Here is a 21,738-nt window from a genome sequence, read left to right as displayed (position 1 = left end):
AAATGTTTCAAAATACATCTGTCTCAATCATATCAGAACAAATAGTCAGTCCTCTAACAAGTAAATCTTCATTTAATTTTGTTATTGAATTTTTTTTAACACAGTGTACAATGAGGGTTTTCCCAGGTATCATTCTTGGGGCCTACACTCTCTAGTTTATATCTAAATATGTTTGGGTGAAAACATGTAAAAGGGCTGTACCTGATCTGCAGTCCTTTACTCCAGGAGCACATGTCCTTCCTCAGCAGCAGGTTGTTGAGAGTGACAGAACAGATGATGTAGAACTGCTGCCTCACCCCCTGGGAGATAACATACAGCATATCAACTAGAACGGCTGCCTCACCCCTGGGAGATAACATATAGCATATCAACTAGAACTGCTGCCTCACCCCCTGGGAGATAACAGATAACATACAGCATATCAACTAGAACTGCTGCCTCCCCCCTGGGAGATAACATATAGCATATCAACTAGAACTGCTGCCTCACCCCTGGGAGATAACATATAGCATATCAACTAGAACTGCTGCCTCACCCCCTAGGAGATAACATATCAACTAGAACTGCTGCCTCACCCCCTGGGAGATAACATATCAACTAAAACTGCTGCCTCACCCCCTGGGAGATAACAGATAACATACAGCATATCAACTAGAACTGCTGCCTCACCCCCTGGGAGATAACAGATAACATACAGCATATCAACTAGAACTGCTGCCTCACCCCCTGGGAGATAACAGATAACATACAGCATATCAACTAGAACTGCTGCCTCACCCCCTGGGAGATAACAGATAACATATCAACTAGAACTGCTGCCTCCCCCCTGGGAGATAACAGATAACATACAGCATATCAACTAGAACTGCTGCCTCACCCCCTGGGAGATAACAGATAACATACAGCATATCAACTAGAACTGCTGCCTCACCCCCTGGGAGATAACAGATAACATACAGCATATCAACTAGAACTGCTGCCTCACCCCCTGGGAGATAACAGATAACATACAGCATATCAACTAGAACTGCTGCCTCCCCCCCTGGGAGATAACATACAGCATATCAACTAGAACTGCTGCCTCACCCCCTGGGAGATAACATACAGCATATCAACTAGAACTGCTGCCTCACCCCCTGGGAGATAACAGATAACATACAGCATATCAACTAGAACTGCTGCCTCACCCCCTGGGAGATAACAGATAACATACAGCATATCAACTAGAACTGCTGCCTCACCCCCTGGGAGATAACAGATAACATACAGCATATCAACTAGAACTGCTGCCTCACCCCCTGGGAGATAACAGATAACATACAGCATATCAACTAGAACTGCTGCCTCACCCCCTGGGAGATAACAGATAACATACAGCATATCAACTAGAACTGCTGCCTCACCCCCTGGGAGATAACAGATAACATACAGCATATCAACTAGAACTGCTGCCTCACCCCCTGGGAGATAACATACAGCATATCAACTAGAACTGCTGCCTCCCCCCCTGGGAGATAACAGATAACATACAGCATATCAACTAGAACTGCTGCCTCACCCCCTGGGAGATAACATACAGCATATCAACTAGAACTGCTGCCTCACCCCCTGGGAGATAACATACAGCATATCAACTAGAACTGCTGCCTCACCCCCTGGGAGATAACATATCAACTAGAACTGCTGCCTCACCCCCTGGGAGATAACATATCAACTAAAACTGCTGCCTACCCCCTTGGGAGATAACAGATAACATACAGCATATCAACTAGAACTGCTGCCTCCCCCCCTGGGAGATAACAGATAACATATCAACTAAAACTGCTGCCTACCCCCTTGGGAGATAACAGATAACATACAGCATATCAACTAGAACTGCTGCCTCACCCCCTGGGAGATAACAGATAACATACAGCATATCAACTAGAACTGCTGCCTCCCCCCCTGGGAGATAACATACAGCATATCAACTAGAACTGCTGCCTCCCCCCCTGGGAGATAACATACAGCATATCAACTAGAACTGCTGCCTCCCCCCCTGGGAGATAACAGATAACATACAGCATATCAACTAGAACTGCTGCCTCACCCCCTGGGAGATAACAGATAACATACAGCATATCAACTAGAACTGCTGCCTCACCCCCTGGGAGATAACAGATAACATACAGCATATCAACTAGAACTGCTGCCTCCCCCCCTGGGAGATAACATACAGCATATCAACTAGAACTGCTGCCTCCCCCCCTGGGAGATAACATACAGCATATCAACTAGAACTGCTGCCTCACCCCCTGGGAGATAACAGATAACATACAGCATATCAACTAGAACTGCTGCCTCACCCCCTGGGAGATAACAGATAACATACAGCATATCAACTAGAACTGCTGCCTCACCCCCTGGGAGATAACAGATAACATACAGCATATCAACTAGAACTGCTGCCTCACCCCCTGGGAGATAACAGATAACATACAGCATATCAACTAGAACTGCTGCCTCACCCCCTGGGAGATAACAGATAACATACAGCATATCAACTAGAACTGCTGCCTCCCCCCCTGGGAGATAACAGATAACATACAGCATATCAACTAGAACTGCTGCCTCACCCCCTGGGAGATAACAGATAACATACAGCATATCAACTAGAACTGCTGCCTCCCCCCCTGGGAGATAACAGATAACATACAGCATATCAACTAGAACTGCTGCCTCACCCCCTGGGAGATAACAGATAACATACAGCATATCAACTAGAACTGCTGCCTCACCCCCTGGGAGATAACAGATAACATACAGCATATCAACTAGAACTGCTGCCTCACCCCCTGGGAGATAACAGATAACATACAGCATATCAACTAGAACTGCTGCCTCACCCCCTGGGAGATAACAGATAACATACAGCATATCAACTAGACAGAACAGAGGTCCAACAACCCATCCCTATGGAACACCACATCTAGATTTGTCTCAAGAGTTTACTCCTCAACACACACACACACACACACACACACACACACACACACACACACACACACACACACACACACACACACACCTGTTTGATGAGCTCGGGGTCGACGTCATGCTGAATCAGGGTAGCGTGGAAGACACCGAGTTGCTGTAGGATGCTGTCCACCGTGTAAACAGCCTCTCCGGCTAAACTGGACGTCCTCTTCCGTAGGCCCGTGGGTTTAGACCCCAGAACTCCCTGGAAGTTCTCATGCTCCAGCATACCCGGAACTGGGATATTGTTGGACAATAAAATGTCACTTGTTTGTTACGTTGTTGTTGTTGTTGTTGTTGTTTCTCATTTGGACTGTGTGAGTAGTGCTACTGTTCCTAGCATGGTTATTTCAGAAGTGTCACTACTGTACTTGGTTTATCCTTTACGCTCACTGGCGTTGCTCACCCTCACTGGCGTTGCTCACCCTCACTGGCGTTGCTCACCCTCACTGGCGTTGCTCACCCTCACTGGCGTTGCTCACCCTCACTGGCGTTGCTCACCCTCACTGGCGTTGCTCACCCTCACTGGCGTTGCTCACCCTCACTAGCGTTGCTCACTCTCACTAGCATTGCTCATTGTCACTAGCATTGCTCACTGTCACTAGCATTGCTCATTGTCACTAGCATTGCTCACTGTCACTAGCATTGCTCACTGTCACTAGCATTGCTCACTCTCACTAGCATTGCTCACTCTCACTAGCATTGCTCACTCTCACTAGCATTGCTCATTGTCACTAGCATTGCTCACTCTCACTAGCATTGCTCACTCTCACTAGCATTGCTCATTGTCACTAGCATTGCTCGCTCTCACTAGCATTGCTCGCTCTCACTAGCATTGCTCGCTCTCACTAGCATTGCTCGCTCTCACTAGCATTGCTCATTGTCACTAGCATTGCTCATTGTCACTAGCATTGCTCACTGTCACTAGCATTGCTCACTGTCACTAGCATTGCTCACTCTCACTAGCATTGCTCACTCTCACTAGCATTGCTCACTCTCACTAGCATTGCTCGCTCTCACTAGCATTGCTCGCTCTCACTAGCATTGCTCGCTCTCACTAGCATTGCTCGCTCTCACTAGCATTGCTCGCTCTCACTAGCATTGCTCGCTCTCACTAGCATTGCTCGCTCTCACTAGCATTGCTCATTGTCACTAGCATTGCTCGCTCTCACTAGCATTACTCATTTGAAGGTTTTACTTGCAATTATCATGATCCTCATACTCCGATCATATTATGTGGTTAAGTGGCTCTGCATAAGAGCGTCTGCGAAATGTCTCCTCACCTATCATTGGCTGCAGGGCCTCCTCCATGCATCTGACCAGCTGCTGGTAGTTCTGGATGGCCAGGTCACTGAGGACCTGACGGTACTCCGACAGGTCAAAGTTACACAAGCAGTGCTCATTCTGCTGCGGGGTGTTGTTCTTTACAAACGCCTACAAGGAGAGAGGAGATGGTTATAAACACAGGTCAAACCGCAGTTACAGGTAAGGTTGTAAAGCAGTTAACACAGGGGTTTGTGTTTCCGTCCTAATCTCAGAACACTAGCACTTCATCGTGTGTGTGTGTGTGTGTGTGTGTGTGTGTGTGTGTGTGTGTGTCTGTCTGTCTGTCTGTCTGTCTGTCTGTCTGTCTGTCTGTCTGTCTGTCTGTCTGTCTATCTATAGAAGACGGGCATCTGTGAAACTCATTCCACAACTTGAAGCGTCTCCATTTTGTGCTAGTGTAACCGATGTGAAATGGCTAGTTAGTTAGCGGTGGTGCGCACTAATAGCGTTTCAAATCGGTGACGTCACTCGCTCTGAGACTTGAAGTAGGGTTTCCCCTTGGGTTGCAAGGGCCGCGGCTTTTGTGGCGCGATGGGTAACGATGCTTCGTGGGGGTGTCAGTTGTTGATGTGTGCAGAGGGTCCCTGGTTCGGGGCGAGGAGAGGGACGGAAGCTACACTGTTACACTAGGGAATATTTAGGATGCATCAGGAGGTAGAGGGTTGAAGCCGCGTCAGGAGGAAGCGGTACTTGCTAAGCAAAACAGTGTGCTTGATAGCTGTGGATTAAGGTGTTCAAAATCAGTCGAGCAAGAACTGTCATATGCCTTCCCCTGTGGCTCAGCTGGTAGAGCATGGTGTTTGCAACGCCAGCATGGTGTTTGCAACGCCAGGGTTGTGGGTTCGATTCCCACGGGGGGCCAGTACAAACATTTTTTGTTTTGTTTTTAAATGCATGAAATGAAAATGAAATGTATGAAATGTATGCATTCACTACTGTAAGTCGCTCTGGATAAGAGCGTCTGCTAAATGACTAAAAATGTAAATGATATGAGAGACTAATCCTCTCCAGCTTACCTCCTCTCCACTGTACTGCTTCAGGCAGTGGAGAAATCGGCAGGTGTTGGCCAGCCAGAAAGACACAGTCTCAAAATCATCTCCTTGCCTCTGGGGTGGGGGGGGGGGGGGGGGGGGGGCAAAAAACAAACAGATTGCAACAGTAACTCATGAAGCGGGACTTTACAATGGGTCAACTGAACTTTGCATCCTCAGTATGTGGTCATGTTCAAGCTCACATTTAATGAGATGTTTTTATTCTCACATACACTGGATAGGTGCAGTGAAATGTGTTGGATTTACAGGGTCAGTCATAGTAGTACAGTAACCCTGGAGCAAATTACTACTGCCCAGAGTCCGGTACAACTCCACTGGTAAACTACTGCCCAGAGTCTGGTACAACTCCACTGGTAAACTACTGCCCAGAGTCCGGTACAACTCCACTGGTAAACTACTGCCCAGAGTCCGGTACAACTCCACTGGTAAACTACTGCCCAGAGTCTGGTACAACTCCACTGGTAAACTACTGCCCAGAGTCCGGTACAACTCCACTGGTAAACTACTGCCCAGAGTCCGGTACAACTCCACTGGTAAACTACTGCCCAGAGTCCGGTACAACTCCACTGGTAAACTACTGCCCAGAGTCCGGTACAACTCCACTGGTAAACTACTGCCCAGAGTCTGGTACAACTCCACTGGTAAACTACTGCCCAGAGTCTGGTACAACTCCACTGGTAAACTACTGCCCAGAGTCTGGTACAACTCCACTGGTAAACTACTGCCCAGAGTCTGGTACAACTCCACTGGTAAACTACTGCCCAGAGTCTGGTACAACTCCACTGGTAAACTACTGCCCAGAGTCCTGTACAACTCCACTGGTAAACTACTGCCCAGAGTCTGGTACAACTCCACTGGTAAACTACTGCCCAGAGTCTGGTACAACTCCACTGGTAAACTACTGCCCAGAGTCTGGTACAACTCCACTGGTAAACTACTGCCCAGAGTCTGGTACAACTCCACTGGTAAACTACTGCCCAGAGTCTGGTACAACTCCACTGGTAAACTACTGCCCAGAGTCTGGTACAACTCCACTGGTAAACTACTGCCCAGAGTCCGGTACAACTCCACTGGTAAACTACTGCCCAGAGTCCGGTACAACTCCACTGGTAAACTACTGCCCAGAGTCCGGTACAACTCCACTGGTAAACTACTGCCCAGAGTCTGGTACAACTCCACTGGTAAACTACTGCCCAGAGTCTGGTACAACTCCACTGGTAAACTACTGCCCAGAGTCTGGTACAACTCCACTGGTAAACTACTGCCCAGAGTCCGGTACAACTCCACTGGTAAACTACTGCCCAGAGTCCGGTACAACTCCACTGCCTTACTACTGTAGTAGTATGATAGGTGCAGTGTAATGTGTTGTTTTACAGGGTCAGTCATAGTAGTACAGTAACCCTGCAGCAAATTAGGGTTAAGTGTCTTGCTCAAGGGCACATGGACAGATTTTCACCTTGAAGGCTCGGGTATTCCAACCAGGGACCTTTCGGTTACTGGCCGAACCCTCTAACCGCTAGGCTACCTGCCGCCCTCATTGTTCAACACAAACCGAAATCCATAAGCATACAATAGCATAGGCCTATCAAATTACAAATCTACCTTGATGGACTCCCTTGATGCTAACGCTGTACCTCGGGGACTCCCTTGACGCTAACGCTGTACCTTGAAGGACTCCCTTGACGCTAACGCTGTACCTCGAAGGACTCCCTTGATGCTAACGCTTTACCTCGGGGACTCCCTTGATGCTAACGCTTTACCTCGAGGACTCCCTTGATGCTAACGCTGTACCTCGGGGACTCCCTTGACGCTAACGCTGTACCTCAAGGACTCCCTTGATGCTAACGCTTTACCTCGGGGACTCCCTTGATGCTAACGCTTTACCTCGAGGACTCCCTTGATGCTAACGCTTTACCTCGGGGACTCCCTTGATGCTAACGCTTTACCTCAGGGACTCCCTTGATGCTAACGCTGTAACCTCGGGGACTCCCTTGATGCTAACGCTTTACCTCGGGGACTCCCTTGATGCTAACGCTTTACCTCGAAGGACTCCCTTGATGCTAACGCTTTACCTCGAAGGACTCCCTTGATGCTAACGCTTTACCTCGGGGACTCCCTTGATGCTAACGCTTTACCTCGAGGACTCCCTTGATGCTAACGCTGTACCTCGGGGACTCCCTTGACGCTAACGCTGTACCTCGGGGACTCCCTTGATGCTAACGCTGTACCTCGAGGACTCCCTTGATGCTAACGCTGTACCTCGAGGACTCCCTTGATGCTAACGCTGTACCTCGGGGACTCCCTTGACGCTAACGCTTTACCTTGAGGACTCCCTTGATGCTAACGCTGTACCTCGAAGGACTCCCTTGATGCTAACGCTTTACCTCGGGGACTCCCTTGATGCTAACGCTGTACCTCGAGGACTCCCTTGATGCTAACGCTGTACCTCGGGGACTCCCTTGACGCTAACGCTGTACCTCGGGGACTCCCTTGACGCTAACGCTGTACCTCGGGGACTCCCTTGACGCTAACGCTGTACCTCGGGGACTCCCTTGACGCTAACGCTGTACCTCGAGGACTCCCTTGATGCTAACGCTGTACCTCGGGGACTCCCTTGATGCTAACGCTGTACCTCGGGGACTCCCTTGATGCTAACGCTGTACCTCGGGGACTCCCTTGATGCTAACGCTGTACCTCGGGGACTCCCTTGATGCTAACGCTTTACCTCGGGGACTCCCTTGATGCTAACGCTTTACCTCGGGGACTCCCTTGATGCTAACGCTTTACCTCAGGGACTCCCTTGATGCTAACGCTGTAACCTCGGGGACTCCCTTGATGCTAACGCTTTACCTCGGGGACTCCCTTGATGCTAACGCTTTACCTCGAAGGACTCCCTTGATGCTAACGCTTTACCTCGAAGGACTCCCTTGATGCTAACGCTTTACCTCGGGGACTCCCTTGATGCTAACGCTTTACCTCGGGGACTCCCTTGACGCTAACGCTTTACCTCGGGGACTCCCTTGACGCTAACGCTTTACCTCGGGGACTCCCTTGATGCTAACGCTTTACCTCGGGGACTCCCTTGATGCTAACGCTGTACCTCGGGGACTCCCTTGATGCTAACGCTTTACCTCGGGGACTCCCTTGATGCTAACGCTTTACCTCGGGGACTCCCTTGACGCTAACGCTTTACCTCGGGGACTCCCTTGATGCTAACGCTTTACCTCGGGGACTCCCTTGATGCTAACGCTGTACCTCGGGGACTCCCTTGATGCTAACGCTTTACCTTGGGGACTCCCTTGATGCTAACGCTTTACCTCGGGGACTCCCTTGATGCTAACGCTTTACCTCGGGGACTCCCTTGATGCTAACGCTTTACCTCGGTGACTCCCTTGACGCTAACGCTTTACCTCGAGGACTCCCTTGACGCTAACGCTTTACCTCGAGGACTCCCTTGATGCTAACGCTTTACCTCGGGGACTCCCTTGATGCTAACGCTGTACCTTGAGGACTCCCTTGATGCTGTTGATGGTAGAGTTGAGCAGGATGCTGACTCTCTGGTCATCATTAGAGTAGTCAGCATGTCTCAGACACATAAACAGGATGTAGGCCGGCAGACCAGGGAGGAAGTTAACCGCCACACCGCGAGGCTTCAGCTCTAAGTATCAACACAGTCATCACAACACAGTTAACATCATTTAAGTCATTTACCAGACGCTCTGATCCAGAGAGACTTACAGGAGCAATTATGGTTAAGTGTCTTGCTCAAGGGCACATTGACATATTTTTCACAGAGGTGGCTCAACGCTCTTAACCGCTAGGCTACCTGCCGCCTTAACACAGCACGGTTAACACAGCACAGTTAGCACAGCACGGTTAGCACAGCACGGTTAGCACAGCACGGTTAGCACAGCACGGTTAGCACAGCACAGTTAGCACAGCACGGTTAGCACAGCACAGTTAGCACAGCACGGTTAGCACAGCACGGTTAGCACAGCACAGTTAGCACAGCACAGTTAGCACAGCACAGTTAGCAGCCACACCGCAAGGCTTCAGCTCTGACAAAGATAGATATATCAATCAATTTATGCCTTTTACTTTGTTATAAACATTTACTTTTTCCCCTATTGGAAACACAACTCAATAGGGAAATATGTCAAATAAGTATTTGCTGCAAAATAACATACGGAACCTACCCACAACCAGACTCTTCAGTAGTTTGCTCTCATCCCCCCTCTGGTACTCCAGCATGCCTTGGAAGTCCCTCTCCTTCCGGGTGATACCAACAGGAGAGCGAGGCTCTGGACCTGGAGCCAACCTCTCCATCTGTCCGCTAGCTAATGAGACCAACGACCAGGGAGAGAGAGAGAGGGGGAGAGAGACAGAGATAGAGACAGAGACAGAGAGCGAGAGAGAGACAGAGATAGAGAGAGATAGAGACAGAGAGACAGAGAGCGAGAGAGAGACAGAGATAGAGACAGAGAGACAGAGAGAGAAAGACAGAGACAGAGAGAGAGACAGAGAGAGAGACAGAGAGAGAGAGAAAGAAGTGCTGGTTATGTCCAATACAGTTTGAAAAAACCATAATGACTTTTATATTGTAGAAATGAAATCAGTATATATTGTATGCATATTATACGCGATAATCAACTAATAAACACTAAATTAAACTCTGGAGATGGGGGGGTTCCACTGGGATCGATTTTAGGACCTCTATTATTTATAGTTTATATACCTTCGTATTCTTCTACCCTCTTGACGTAGACTTTGAGCTGTTTTTTTAGTTTGCGGATCATCTTGTCCTGTTTCTCTTGCTGCTCCATCAGGTCCTGTAAGATAGAACCCATTTACATCTAAACCGTTCCACAACGTTGAACCCTGCTGAACGCAGCCCATCGCTGGTACCTACCAGGTTGTCGCTGGTAAGGCGTGTGATCTCGTGATGCAGGCTGGCCTCGATACGGGCGTCCTGGGGGAGGAGGAGGCTCTGGGAGAGGAATTGTTGCTGCTGCCTGTTCTCCTCTCTCACCCTGAGCACCTCCTCTCTTAGCTCCTCCACCTCCTCCTCATGCCTCCTGTCCTGCACCTGCAGCTGAGACACCAACAGGCTGGGAGGAAGGGGGAGAAAGATAAGAGAGAGAGAGAAACACAAAGAGACAGACACAGAAAGAGAGACAAAGACACAGAGAAACAGACAGAGACATACAGTGAGGGGAAAAGTATTTGATCCCTTGCTGATTTTGTATAATTTTAATGGTAGGTTTATTTGAACAGTGAGAGACAGAATAACAACAACAAAAAAATCCAGAAAAACACATGTCAAAAACGTTATAAATTGATTTGCATTTTAAATTAGGGAAATAAGTATTTGACCCCCTCTCTGCAAAACACGACTTAGTATCATGCATCAAAATCAGCAGGGGATCAAATACTTTTTTCCCCCCTCACTGTATTCATCATCAGAATTGTTTTCTTATCTAGTTCCTTTGTATTGCCTTGAAAACCTTGAACACATTCCTCTTGCTATCCCTCCAGCTCACCTGTTGGTCTCCTTCAACCCGTCATAAGCCAACCACAGCTCTCCATCTTCGTTCAACTTGTGGTAGTCAGGAGTGGACCTGACGTCAACAGAGGAAACAGTAGACCAATAACAAGTCAACTAACTTAAAACAAGATTTGTATTTTATTTATTTTATCCGTTATTTTACCAGGTGAGTTGACTGAGAACACATTCTCATTTACAGCAACGACCTGGGGAATAGTTACAGGGGAGAGGAGGAGGGGGATGAATGAGCCAATTGTAAGCTGGGGATGATTAGGTGACCGTGATGGTATGAGGGCCAGATTGGTATTTTATCCAGGACACCAGGGGTTAACACCCCTACTCTTATGATAAGTACCATGGGATCTTTAATGACCTCAGAGAGTCAGGACACACGTTTAACGTCCCTTCTGAAAGACAGCACCCTACACAGGGCAATGTCCCCAATCACTGCCCTGGGGAGTTTGGATATTTTTTTAGACCAGAGGAAAGAGTGCCTCCTACTGGTCCTCCAACACCACTTCCAGCAGCATCTGGTCTCCCATCCAGGGACTGACCAGGACCAACCCTGCTTAGCTTCAGAAGCAAAACAAGATAAACCAATGTCAGCTGTCAATCAATGTAAAAGGATCCAGAAGGGGTGGGGTGAGTTGAAGTGTTTACCCATCAGCCTCTTTGGGTGGAGTTTCACCAAGATGAATCATCTTATGCATCTCTCCATACGCTTCCTACCAAAAGGAAAGGGTGTCAAGTACTGCCAGTGTAGAGGAAAACACATTCAAAACAGTACATAAGTACTATGTATTTGTAAATCAGAATGTTAGTTCATTTTTCCAGTCGGACAGCACAGAATCACTGATCTACAATTCACCTCTCAAATAACTAGTCATTACGTGATCAAGATGAGGGATTCTGCTCGGCATTCGCCTAGCTCAGACAAGCTGATAGTAGGGAAGTGGCCCAAATGGCACCCTATTCCCTATATTTAGTGCACTACTTTAGACCAGAGCCCTATAGAACCCTATTCCCTATATAGTACACTACTTTAGACCAGGGCCCTATAGAACCCTATTCCCTATATACAGTGCACTACTTTAGACCAGGGCCCTATAGAACCCTATTCCTTATATAGTGCACTACTTTAGACCAGGGCCCTATAGAACCCTATTCCTTATATAGTGCACTACTTTAGACCAGAGCCCTATAGAACCCTATTCCTTATATAGTGCACTACTTTAGACCAGAGCCCTATAGAACCCTATTCCCTATATACAGTGTACTACTTTAGACCAGAGCCCTATAGAACCCTATTCCCTATATACAGTGTACTACTTTTGACCAGGGACCAGTGCACTACATAGAGAATTAGGGTACCGTTTGGGACTACTTCCTCCTCTCCTCCTACCTTGTTGTGTTTGAGCACCTCCTGGCGGACCAGGTGTGAGCGAAGGAGAAGCACCTCCTCCTTCCTGACCTCCAGTTCCTCGTTGGAGGAGTTGAGCTGCTCCAGGAGCACGTTGTAGGGAGCGGAGCCCGGCCCGGGGCTGCTGGTGGCGGCCTTAGCCCCGGGGTTGGTCTTAGCCCCGGGGTTGGTCTTAGCCCCGGGGTTGGTGTTGGAGACTGTAGCTAGAGACTGACGCAGCTCCGCCAGGTTTGTCTTCAGCCTCTTGTTCTCTGACTCCAGCTCCTGGCGCTGAGGAGAGAGGAAACAGAGAGTTCAGAACAGCTCTACATATACAGAAGTCACCAGATATTAACTAAAAAAAAATGGTCAAATGTAACTGCGCGGTAATAATTTATGAAACGTCATTACTTTCAGAGCCTCTAGGTCCAGCTCAGCTCTCCCCGCAGTTCTTTGCTTCTCTGCATTTTTGACCTGGTCTTGTTGTGCCTCTTCCCGCTTATCCAGGTGTCTCTGCAGTGTGTGTTTGTCCTGCTCCAGCTCAGTGACTCTCCTCTGTAGCTTCAACAGGACGGACATGTCAACCACATCCTGGTGTGGCGCGTCCTGAACAACAACAACACCAGAAAAAAACATTTGTTTTAGTTCATCCAGAATAAAACTGGTCTAATTCTATGAGAGAGCAAAGCATCCTGGGTGGGACTATGAGGGTGGAAGCCTTGTGCCATCATGCTCCTGAGCCTTGGACTATGAGGGTGGAAGCCTTGTGCCATCATGCTCCTGAGCCTTGGACTATGAGGGTGGAAGCCTTGTGCCATCATGCTCCTGAGCCTTGGACTATGAGGGTGGAAGCCTTGTGCCATCATGCTCCTGAGCCTTGGACTATGAGGGTGGAAGCCTTGTGCTATCATGCTCCTGAGCCTTGGACTATGAGGGTGGAAGCCTTGTGCTATCATGCTCCTGAGCCTTGGACTATGAGGGTGGAAGCCTTGTGCTATCATGCTCCTGAGCCTTGTTCATCACTCGGATGTTGTGGAAGCTATGGGGTGGTGAGCTTCCACGTAAACCTCAACGATGATGAGTTTTTTTTTGTTGCATTCCACATGTTTATATTTGAGTTCCTTACGTCTTCTCGTAGAGATCTCGTCTCTGACTCGGTGAATCCTGAGGAGCTGCGTGTTGAGCTGTGAGTTTTCACTGAGCTGTTTCTTCCCTCCGCAAATCCAGAACTGGGAGTTCCCTCAGACTCATTGCTGCTGTAGTTGGAGTCTGTTCTCCGGTGGCCTGGTTTATTGGTGATCTGTTTAGATAGCATGGAGGTTAGATAGGTAGCCCGAAGCTGACACAAACCAACATGTTATTTCCATATAGATCTAATGTACGCAGTGTTTTAGCCACTGAAATCCAGGCTAGCAAGCTAGGAAAGCGGCAGTGAAACTTGACTGTCAAACCAAACCAAAGTTGGTATATTATAGAGATGACTAATCTCCCCCAAAAAATTCTAAAACATAACGTTGGTTAACGTAGGATAAATAGCTTTGAATGTCAGTATGAGATGGATAACAGCATTCCAACACCCTGCATGAATAAACATCTAATTCTCCAAGGTCTATAACGCTCCATAACTCATCTCACCGTGCTAATAGTCATCTCTTCTTTCAGGTCAGCGTGTCTCTCTTTTAGGTGTGTGTATTCACTCAGCAGACTCTGGTAGTGGTCCCGCTCCTCACGGAGATCACTCTCCAGCTGCATACCGTCTTTAGCATGGGCCTTGCTCTCTGGACAAAGGAACAGGGAAGTGTTCATTAGGCAACGAATGGAAGACAACAGACAGAAAAAGGGAGAAGCAAAATGGACTTGTCCAATAAAAAAAAAATTAAGAAATGTTTATGTTTTCCATTGCAAAACGTTTTTTTTTTTTTTAAACTGTGTGCCATCATGAACATGACCCCTGTACTGTACCTGCTATCTGTTGGCTCTGTTCCTGGATCAGCTGATTCATATTGTCTTTCTCTGTTATCAACAAGCTGTTGTTCTCATTCAACTCTGACACCACCTAGTGGCAGGAAGAGGGAAACACGTCAGTGGAGCTCAGTAGAGCAACATCAGGCTTGGAAGTTCCATTCTTAATATAATGTGTCAGTGACATTGTCGACAGTTTTCTAAGTGGCTTTGTAGAAACGGCCGTATTAGCTCCTACCTTCTCCGTCTAAGTTAGTAGGTGAATGCAGCAGTAACGTTACCTTCTCAGTGTCCACCCTGTAGGTCCTAGCCTCCTCCTGTACGGCCTCTTTCTCCAACCTGGTAGTCTCCAATTCCTGACGGAGGAATGACAGCTGTTCCAGGAGGGAGGGTACCCCGTCTGCTTTAACTCTGCTCTCCTCCTCTGCCACGCGTAGCCGCTCCACCTCTCTCCCCAGTCTCTCGCTCTCCGCCGCCCGGGACCGCTCCACAGTACGCAACCTCTCACTGAGCTCTCTGTTCTCCTTGTGCTGCAGGAGGGAGGGGGGGGGACACACACTGAGGGTTTACATGTGACAAACAACCAGCATTACCTCATGAAACAATGTCCTGTTTTCAACTGGGGTCAATACTGAAGGAAACAGATATTTCTAAGGAGAGAGTGATGCGTGTCTCGAAAGAGTAAGATTTCCAAAATATTCATTATTCAAACATGAAACCTGACTGCCTGGTCTCACTTGTTTGTTTAGTTGTAGTAGTACTACTCTTTGTAGCTTTCCACATAGGTGGATTTCGACGCAGGAAGTGACTACGTCCATACAGGAAGTGACTACGTCCATACAGGAAGTGACTACGTCCATACAGGAAGTGACTACGTCCATACAGGAAGTGTCGTTTCTCACCTGTTCATCCACCTTCCTCTGCAATTGCATGATCTTGTTCTCCATGCCCACGTTGAGCTTCTTGAAGTGTTCTACAGAGCGAGCCTCCACCCTGAGTTTCCTCAGCTCCCTCCTGGCAGCCATGCGCCTCACACAGCTCTGGAGATAAACCACGGCCCTCAGGGAGCGTCTGCACCTCCGCCTGGCCAGCCAGCCTCTCACCCACCTCTGGATGGTGAGAACCTTGTGTTCGTACAGCAGCTGGGGGAAGCAGAGAATGGAGGTTGAGGTGAGTTTCCTCCTCGCTATGTAAAGCACCTGGAAAAGGGCTATATAAATACAAAATCACTGTTGTAGACCTGAGTCGTGTTTCAGTGGATTCTAAACACAAGAAAACTGTCTGAAACAGGGAGGTACTTTCTGAAACAGGGAGGTACTTTCTGAAACAGGGAGGTACTTTCTGAAACAGGGAGGTACTTTCTGAAACAGGGAGGTATTTTCTGAAACAGGGAGGTACTTTCTGAAACAGGGAGGTACTTTCTGAAACAGGGAGGTACTTTCTGAAACAGGGAGGTACTTTCTGAAACAGGGAGGTATTTTCTGAAACAGGGAGGTACTTTCTGAAACAGGGAGGTACTTTCTGAACCAATTAGAAACGTTTTCCCCTGCTTTCCGTTTTGATATGTTGTGCCCTGAATGAACACGACCCCCTGAATGAACACGACCCCTGAACGACCCCTGAATGAACGACCCCTGAACGAACACGACCCCCTGAACGAACACGACCCCTGAACGAACACGACCCCCTGAACGAACACGACCCCTGAACGAACACGACCCCCTGAACGAACACGACCCCCTGAACGAACACGACCCCCTGAACGAACACGACCCCTGAACGACCCCTGAACGAACACGACCCCCTGAACGAACACGACCCCCTGAACGAACACGACGAACACGACCCCCTGAACGAACACGACCCCTGAACGAACACGACCCCTGAACGAACACGACCCCTGAACGAACACGACCCCCTGAACGAACACGACCCCTGAACGAACACGACCCCCTGAACGAACACGACCCCCTGAACGAACACGACCCCCTGAACGAACACGACCCCCTGAACAAACACGACCCCTGAATGAACACGACCCCCTGAACGAACACGACCCCCTGAACGAACACGACCCCTGAACGAACACGACCCCTGAACGAACACGACCCCCTGAACGAACACGACCCCCTGAACGAACACGACCCCCTGAACGAACACGACCCCTGAATGAACACGACCCCCTGAACGAACACGACCCCTGAACGAACACGACCCCCTGAACGAACACGACCCCTGAACGAACACGACCCCTGAATGATCGACTGTGTGTAGAGAACTGTGTTTGGATGTTTGGAGCAGGTCGGGTGTGTGTTGGATACCTTGCGGTAGGTCTGTCTGGCCTGGTAGGCCCGTAGCAGACGCTGCATGGTGATGGATGCTGATCTCTGCTGCTGGTAGCGTCTCCTGGCCACTAACATACGCTGGTTCTTCTGGATGATAACTGCTGCTCTGGTCCTCCTCAGGAACACTACCAGACTGAGAGAGGGGAGAGAGAGAGAGGGGGAGAGAAGAGAGGAGAGATAGAGGGGGAGAGAGAGAGAGGGGGAGAGAGGAGAGAGAGGGGGAGAGAAGAGAGGAGAGGGTGAGAGAGAGGAGAGAGAGAGGGTGAGAGAGAGGTGAGAGAGAGGGAGAGAGAGGGAGAGAGAGAGGGTGACAGGGAGAGAGAGAGAGAGAGAGGAGTGAGAGAGAGAGGGCAAGAGAGAGGAAAGAGAAGGCAAGAGAGAGGAGAGAAGAGAGAAGAGAGAGGGAGAGAGAGCGAGTGGAGAGAGAAAGAGGGAGAGAGAGAAGGTGAGAGAGAGAGAAAAGAGGACAGAAAGAAAAGAGAGAGAGAGGGTGAAAGAGGGAGCGAGAGAGAGGAGCAAGAGAGAGGAGAGAGAGGTTGAGAGAGCGAGGGTGAGAGCGAGGGAGAGAGCGAAAGGAGAGAGGTAGAGAGCGAGCAAGGTTGAGAGAGGTTGAGAGAGGGAGAAGAGAGGAGAGAGAGAGACAAGAGAGGAGAGAGAGAGAAGAGAGGAGAGAGGGAGAGACAAGAGAGGAGAGAGAGAGAGAGAGAGAGAGAGAGAAGAGAGGAGAGAGAGGTTAGGGGGAGCGAGAGAGTCAGAGATAATACACCTAAAGGTCAGATGTCTGACTCTATTAATAATCAGGGTTCCCACTCTTCAGACATGACAAATTCCAGGACTTTTCAGGTCTACAGATTAGAATGTTGATGACAGACATACAGGGTCGTCACTAGGTATCACAGCCACAGTATTAAACCATGCCTATTTCTACAATTCATCTTCTTAAAATGTGATTTTAAACGTAACCCTAACCACACTGCTAACCTTATGTCTAACTCTACATTTCGTTTTTTTGATGAATTTTACCAATATAACCAATTTTGACTATGTGGTTGTGGGAACTAGTGTAAACATACACACAGTGGGTAAAGCAATGTGGGGACAAATTACAGAAAAATATTGATTCGATACTGTACGTAAATTGATTTACATTCCCTGGGTTTCCCTGTCTGGAAGGTAATATAATAATTGTCGGTGGAAACCCTGTGAGGTTGTAGTCTCTCCACTCACCAGCGCGCCTGGTAACCTCGTGTAGTTTTCTGTATGGTGATGGCAGCTTGTCTCATACGGAGATACCTCTTCCTGGCCAGCCAACATCTGATAGTCTTCTGGATACGAACGCACGCCTTCTTCAGCTTATCAGAACGGAGCTTCTCTAGATAGGCCACCTGACCCGCCCTGAAGAAGATCTTGCTCTTTCCAAACTGGTATTTGTCCTGGTCCTTGGAGATAAGAGGGTGTTGAGCATTTTAGCACACTTATTATTATTATTATTATTATTATTATTTGACCCTGTTGGTCATCTATGAACATTTGAACATCTTGGCCATGTTCTGTTCTAATGTTGGTCATCTATGAACATTTGAACATCTTGGCCATGTTCTGTTATAATCTCCACCCGGCACAGCCAGAAGAGGACTGGCCACCCCTCATAGCCTGGTTCCTCTCTAGGTTTCTTCCTAGGTTTTGGCCTTTCTAGGGAGTTTTTCCTAGCCACCATGCTTCTACACCTGCATTGCTTGCTGTTTGGGGTTTTAGGCTGGGTTTCTGTACAGCACTTTGTGATATCAGCTGATGTAAGAAGGGCTTTATTAATACATTTGATTTGAATTAATCATTGTTTGTTTGATATCTTTGCTACCTTTGTATCCAGTCTGGATACTTACTGGATGGAGGTAATTGAAGTTAGACAGTTTGTGTGTGGAATAGCCATGGTAAGATATATCCATGTATGTATTTTGTACACTCTGTCCCTACTGTGACCCATCTCTCCAAGTCAGGTCACTTCCTGAACCCTAAGGCCTGACCTCTAACCCCCGGACACTTCCTACCTGGACCCATGTCTCCAGGACGTTCCTGCAGGTCTGCTTCCTGTCTGAGAGAATGTCTTTCTGTTTCATCAGAACCCGGTACCGGTTGAAGAACTCCTGGTAGGTCCACCTGTTCACAGGTGTGTAACATATCCTCCTGATTCTGTTTTTATGGGCACATGCTGTGGTAACACTTTGTGGTGTGTGTGTGTGTGTGTGTGTGTGTGTGTGTGTGTGTGTGTGTGTGTGTGTGTGTGTGTGTGTGTGTGTGTGTTTATAGAGAAAGTTGAATGCTTGTGTATTGTTATGTGAGAGTTCCTTTTAGAGCTGGATCAATCGGCTCCAATGGGCAGGGTGACGTTGTTGTTATTGTTGGTGCTGTTGTTGTTGTTGTTGTTATTGTTATTGTTGGTGCTGTTATTGTTATTGTTGTTGTTGTTGTTATTGTTGTTGTTATTGTTATTGTTATTGTTGGTGCTGTTATTGTTATTGTTGTTGTTATTGTTATTGTTGGTTGTTATTGTTGGTGCTGTTATTGTTGTTATTGTTATTGTTGTTGTTATTGTTATTGTTGGTGCTGTTATTGTTATTGTTGGTGCTGTTATTGTTATTGTTGTTGTTGTTGTTGTTGTTGTTGGTGCCGTACCTGGATGGGAAGCCTGCTGCTGAGATGCGGATGGTTTCCAGGACTCCACAAGCCCGTAACTGCTGTACTGCCCTCATGGGGTCCATCCTATTACAAAGACAACATACATACAGTGCATTCAGAAAGTATTCAGACCCCTTTTTCCACATTTTGTTACGTTACAGCCTTATTCTAAAATGATTTTTTTTTAAATTTCCCCCTAATTAATCTACACACAATACCCCATGATGACGAAGCAAATTTATAATAAAAAATAAAAAAAATGTTATATAAATATTCAGACTCTTTACTCAGTAATTTGTTGAAGCACCTTTTGGCAGCGATTGCAGCCTCAATTCTTCTTGGGTATGATGCTACAAGCTTGGCACACCTGTATTTGGGGAGTTTCTCCCATTCTACTCTGCAGATCCTCTCAGGCTCTGTCAGGTTGGATGGGGAGCGTTGCTGCACAGCTATTTTCAGGTCTCCAGAGATGTTCGATTGGGTTCAAGTCCGGGCTCTGGCTGGGCCACTCAAGGACATTCACTCCTGTGTTGTCTTGGCTGTGTGCTTAGGGTTGTTGTCCTGTTGGAAGGTGAACCTTCGCCCCAGTCTGAGGTCCTAAACGCTCTGGAGCAGGGTTTTCAATCTCTGTACTTTTCTCCGTTCATCTTTCCCTCGATCCTGACTAGTCTCCCAGTCCCTGCCACTGAAAAACATCCCCACAGCATGATGCTGCCACCACCATGCTACACCGTAGGGATGGTGCCAGGTTTCCTCCAGACGTGACGCTTGGCATTCAGGCCAAAGAGTTCAATCTTGGTTTCATCAGACCAGAGAATCTTGTTTCTCATGGTCTGAGTGTCTTTAGGTGCCTTTTGGCTAACTCCAAGCGGGCTGTCATGTGCCTTTTACTGAGGAGCAGCTTCCATCTGGCCACTCTACCATAAAGACCTGATTGGTGGAATAACACATATGGAATCATGTAGTAACCAAATAAAAATGTTTAAAAAAAATATTTAAATATATTTTATATTCTTCAAAGTAGCCACCTTTTGCCTTGATGACAGCTTTGCACACTCTTGACACTCTCTCAACCAGCTTCATGAGGTAGTCACCTGGAATTATTTTCCAACAGTCTTGAAGGAGTTCCCACATCTGCTGAGCACTTATTAAACCATGATTCCATGTGTTATTTGATAGTTTTGATGTCTTCACTATTATTCTACAATGTAGAAAATAGTACAAACAAAGAAAAATCCTGGACTGAGTAGGTGTGTCCAAACTGTTGACTGTATATATACACTTCCGTTCAAAAGTTTGGGGTCACTTAGAAATGTCCTTGTTTTTGAAAGAAAAGCACATTTTTTTGTCCATTAAAATAACATCAAATGGATCAGAAATACAGTGTAGACATTGTCAATGTTGTAAATGACTATTGTAGCTGGAAACAGCAGATTTTTTTATGGAATATCTACATAGGCGTACAGAGGCCCATTATCAGCACATTGTGTTAGCTAATCCAAGTTTATCATTTTAAAAGGCTAATTAATCATTAGAAAACCCTTTTGCAATTATGTTAGCACAGCTGAAAACTGTTGTTCTGATTAAAGAAGCAATAAAACTGGCCTTCTTTAGACTAGGTGAGTATCTGGAGCATCAGCATTTGTGGGTTCGATTACAGGCTCAAAATGTCCAGAAACAAAGACCTTTCTTCTGAAACTCGTCAGTCTATTCTTGTTCTGAGAAATGAAGGCTATTCCATGCGAGAAATTGCCAAGAAACTGAAGATCTCGTACAACGCTGTACACTACTCCCTTCACAGAACAGCGCAAACTGGCCCTAACCAGAATAGAAAGATGAGTGGGAGGCCCCGGTGCACAACAGAGCAAGAGGACAAGTACATTAGAGTGTCTAGTTTGAGAAACAGACGTGTCACAAGTCCTCAAATGGCAGCTTCATTAAATAGTACCCGCAAAACACCAGTCATTGTCAACATCTTGTCAACAGTGAAGAGGCGACTCCGGGATGCTGGCCTTCTAGGCGACTCGGTTGGGTGGGCCTATGCCCTCCCAGGCCCCCATGGCTGAGCCGCTACCCAGTCATGTGAAATCCATAGATTACAGCCTAATGAATTTATTTCAATGCATGTTGCATTTTTATTCAGTATACAAACAGAACCAAATTTTCATGGAAAAACAATGTCTGGTTTTTGGTTGAGTTGTCATCTAAATATGTTATCAGTGCCCTTTCAACCATTTAAAACCACAACAATGTAGACAGATCAACTCGCCAGTAGGAGGTGCTGTAGACAGATCAACTCTCCAGTAGGAGGTGCTGTAATGTAGATAGATCAACTCTCCAGTAGGAGGTGCTGTAGGTAGATCAACTCTCCAGTAGGAGGTGCTGTAGACAGATCAACTCTCCAGTAGGAGGTGCTGT

General features: G+C 47.5%; 1 protein-coding gene across 1 annotated transcript in view; it reads right to left on the bottom strand.

Annotated features, from left to right (window-relative positions):
- Positions 1-21,738, bottom strand: part of LOC106561787 (unconventional myosin-Va) — a 40,414-nt gene that overhangs the window by 1,514 nt on the left and 17,162 nt on the right. The window contains exons 17-37 of the mRNA XM_045688627.2: positions 19,318-19,404; positions 18,693-18,801; positions 17,872-18,083; positions 16,621-16,777; positions 15,202-15,441; positions 14,581-14,829; positions 14,300-14,393; positions 13,973-14,115; positions 13,464-13,637; positions 12,749-12,943; positions 12,341-12,628; positions 11,599-11,663; positions 10,934-11,011; positions 10,303-10,501; positions 10,129-10,222; positions 9,590-9,730; positions 8,897-9,051; positions 5,358-5,447; positions 4,299-4,449; positions 3,068-3,252; positions 202-299 (exon numbers count right to left, since the gene is read on the bottom strand). Coding sequence (XP_045544583.2) covers positions 202-299; positions 3,068-3,252; positions 4,299-4,449; positions 5,358-5,447; positions 8,897-9,051; positions 9,590-9,730; positions 10,129-10,222; positions 10,303-10,501; positions 10,934-11,011; positions 11,599-11,663; positions 12,341-12,628; positions 12,749-12,943; positions 13,464-13,637; positions 13,973-14,115; positions 14,300-14,393; positions 14,581-14,829; positions 15,202-15,441; positions 16,621-16,777; positions 17,872-18,083; positions 18,693-18,801; positions 19,318-19,404 — 3,204 coding nt within the window. The remainder of the gene's footprint in view (positions 1-201; positions 300-3,067; positions 3,253-4,298; positions 4,450-5,357; positions 5,448-8,896; positions 9,052-9,589; positions 9,731-10,128; positions 10,223-10,302; positions 10,502-10,933; positions 11,012-11,598; positions 11,664-12,340; positions 12,629-12,748; positions 12,944-13,463; positions 13,638-13,972; positions 14,116-14,299; positions 14,394-14,580; positions 14,830-15,201; positions 15,442-16,620; positions 16,778-17,871; positions 18,084-18,692; positions 18,802-19,317; positions 19,405-21,738) is intronic.

Source organism: Salmo salar, chromosome 10, assembly GCF_965601325.2.
Source record: "Salmo salar chromosome 10, fSalSal1, whole genome shotgun sequence".
NCBI classification, from domain to species: Eukaryota; Metazoa; Chordata; class Actinopteri; order Salmoniformes; family Salmonidae; genus Salmo; species Salmo salar.
Note: the sequence above shows the minus strand (reverse complement) of the source record. Positions and strands in the feature narration are given on the sequence as shown.